At 36.3% G+C, this 1,809-nt stretch overlaps 1 protein-coding gene across 1 annotated transcript in view; it reads left to right on the top strand.

The window, feature by feature from the left end:
• Nucleotides 1–1,809, top strand: part of LOC116101206 (vomeronasal type-2 receptor 116-like) — a 19,440-nt gene that overhangs the window by 13,767 nt on the left and 3,864 nt on the right. The window contains exon 3 of the mRNA XM_031384856.1: nucleotides 1,240–1,363. Within this exon, the coding sequence (XP_031240716.1) occupies nucleotides 1,240–1,363 (124 nt within the window). The remainder of the gene's footprint in view (nucleotides 1–1,239; nucleotides 1,364–1,809) is intronic.

Here is a 1,809-nt window from a genome sequence, read left to right as displayed (position 1 = left end):
AAAAAAAAAAAAAAGAAAGAAAAAGAAAAAGAAAAAAAAAGAAGCATAAACCGATTATCATTTGGCTCTTAAAAAACCATTAATACCTTTAGCTTAATACAAATAAGACACATACAGCCTTAATACTAAACCTGCCTTCATGTTACTGTTGTATATTACCTTTTCAGGGTTGAAAATTGAACCTAGTATGTGTTAGGCTAGCAACTACCCATGAAATATACTCCCATTTTTCTTGTGATTTTTGTATTTGTGGCTTATATTTTCAAGTGGAAATTTTATTTTTTTACATTTCAAATGTTATCCCCTTTCCCTGCTTCCTGTCTGCAAACCCACTATACCATCCCCCCATAAGCTGCTTCTGTGAGGGTGTTCACTCTCTCACCTACCCACTGCTGCCTGACTATCCAAGCATTCCTCTACATTGGGGCCTCAAGCCTTCAGAGGAGCAAGTGCCTGACTTCACATTGATGCTAGATTGGCCACTGAAACTCCTTCAATTTTCCCCCTAACACCTTCATTCGCATCCCTGTGCTCAATCTGATAGTTGACTGGGAGCATCTGAATCTATATTGGTCAGGCAGAACCTCTCAGGTGACAGCTATATTAGGGTCCTAACAGCAAGAACTTCTTGGCATCCACAATAGAGTCTAGGTTTGGTGTCTGCATGTGGGATGATTTTCTAGATAGGTCAGTCTCTGTGTGGACTTTCATTCAGTCTCTGCTCCAGTCTTTGTCCCTGTATTTCCTTTACACAGGAGCAAATCTGGGTTATAATTTTTGAGATGGATATATGGCCCCATCCCTCATCTGGGGGGGGGCATGCCTAACCTTTGGATATGGTCTCGACAGCTTTCCCTTCCCATTCTGGGATATTTCAGCTGAAAAAATATCTCACTTAAAATTTTGGCTGAAAAAATATCTCACTTAAAATTTCCTCTGTCTGTTCACAGCACTTACTGCCAAATTGAAAATAATTAACTAAAAAAGATTAGGTTACAATTTCTGTAGTTTTTGCACACAGCTCAATATCAGCTCTTTTTCCTAAATTTCTAGACCATCACAACTGTACAACATTTCTTCAATGCACTTCCAATATTCATAACTGGTAATTAAACAATGGACAGAGGGAAATTTCAATTAGTTAGCGTGCATGAAATGAGATTATTGAAATCTTAGTGTGCTAATATAAAACAAAAAAATTTAAAACTCATATTCAGTATGTGTCTAATTTTTTCTCAGATGCCATCCTCTGTGTGCAGTGCAGATTGTAGTCCTGGATTCAGAAGATTCTGGAAGGAGGGAATGGCAGCCTGCTGTTTTGTTTGCAGCCCCTGCCCTGAAAATGAAATTTCTAATGGGACAAGTGAGTTTTTGCTGCTCTGAAAAATCCTGCAGATATATTCTCCTCTTATACCACACTGGGTAGATGAAACAACTAAAAGGCAACTGCAAATATAAATATATTTTAATGATTTTCATATCTATAACAACTAAAATATATTATGTATCTAATTTATTAGTTATAGATATATCATTTAAAAAATCTTGCAAAAAAAAACACAAACATACCTTGTGCCTTGACCTACATATTGACTCCTTGCAAATTCATGCCAGATTATAGTTCACAAAGAAATACTTTAGAAACTATAACTACAATTTGATAGAATTCTGCACAAGATTTTCCTTAGAGAGGAAACACAAAAATCCCTTAAAGAACTACAGGAAAGCACAACAAAACAGGTGAAGGAATGGAACAAAACCATCCAGGATCTAAGAATGGAAATAGAAATAATAAAGAAATCACAAAGG

Source organism: Mastomys coucha, unplaced genomic scaffold (genome assembly GCF_008632895.1).
Source record: "Mastomys coucha isolate ucsf_1 unplaced genomic scaffold, UCSF_Mcou_1 pScaffold21, whole genome shotgun sequence".
Taxonomy (NCBI): domain Eukaryota; kingdom Metazoa; phylum Chordata; class Mammalia; order Rodentia; family Muridae; genus Mastomys; species Mastomys coucha.
The sequence above is the reverse complement of the archived record's forward strand: the minus strand, read 5'-3'. Positions and strand labels throughout refer to the sequence as shown.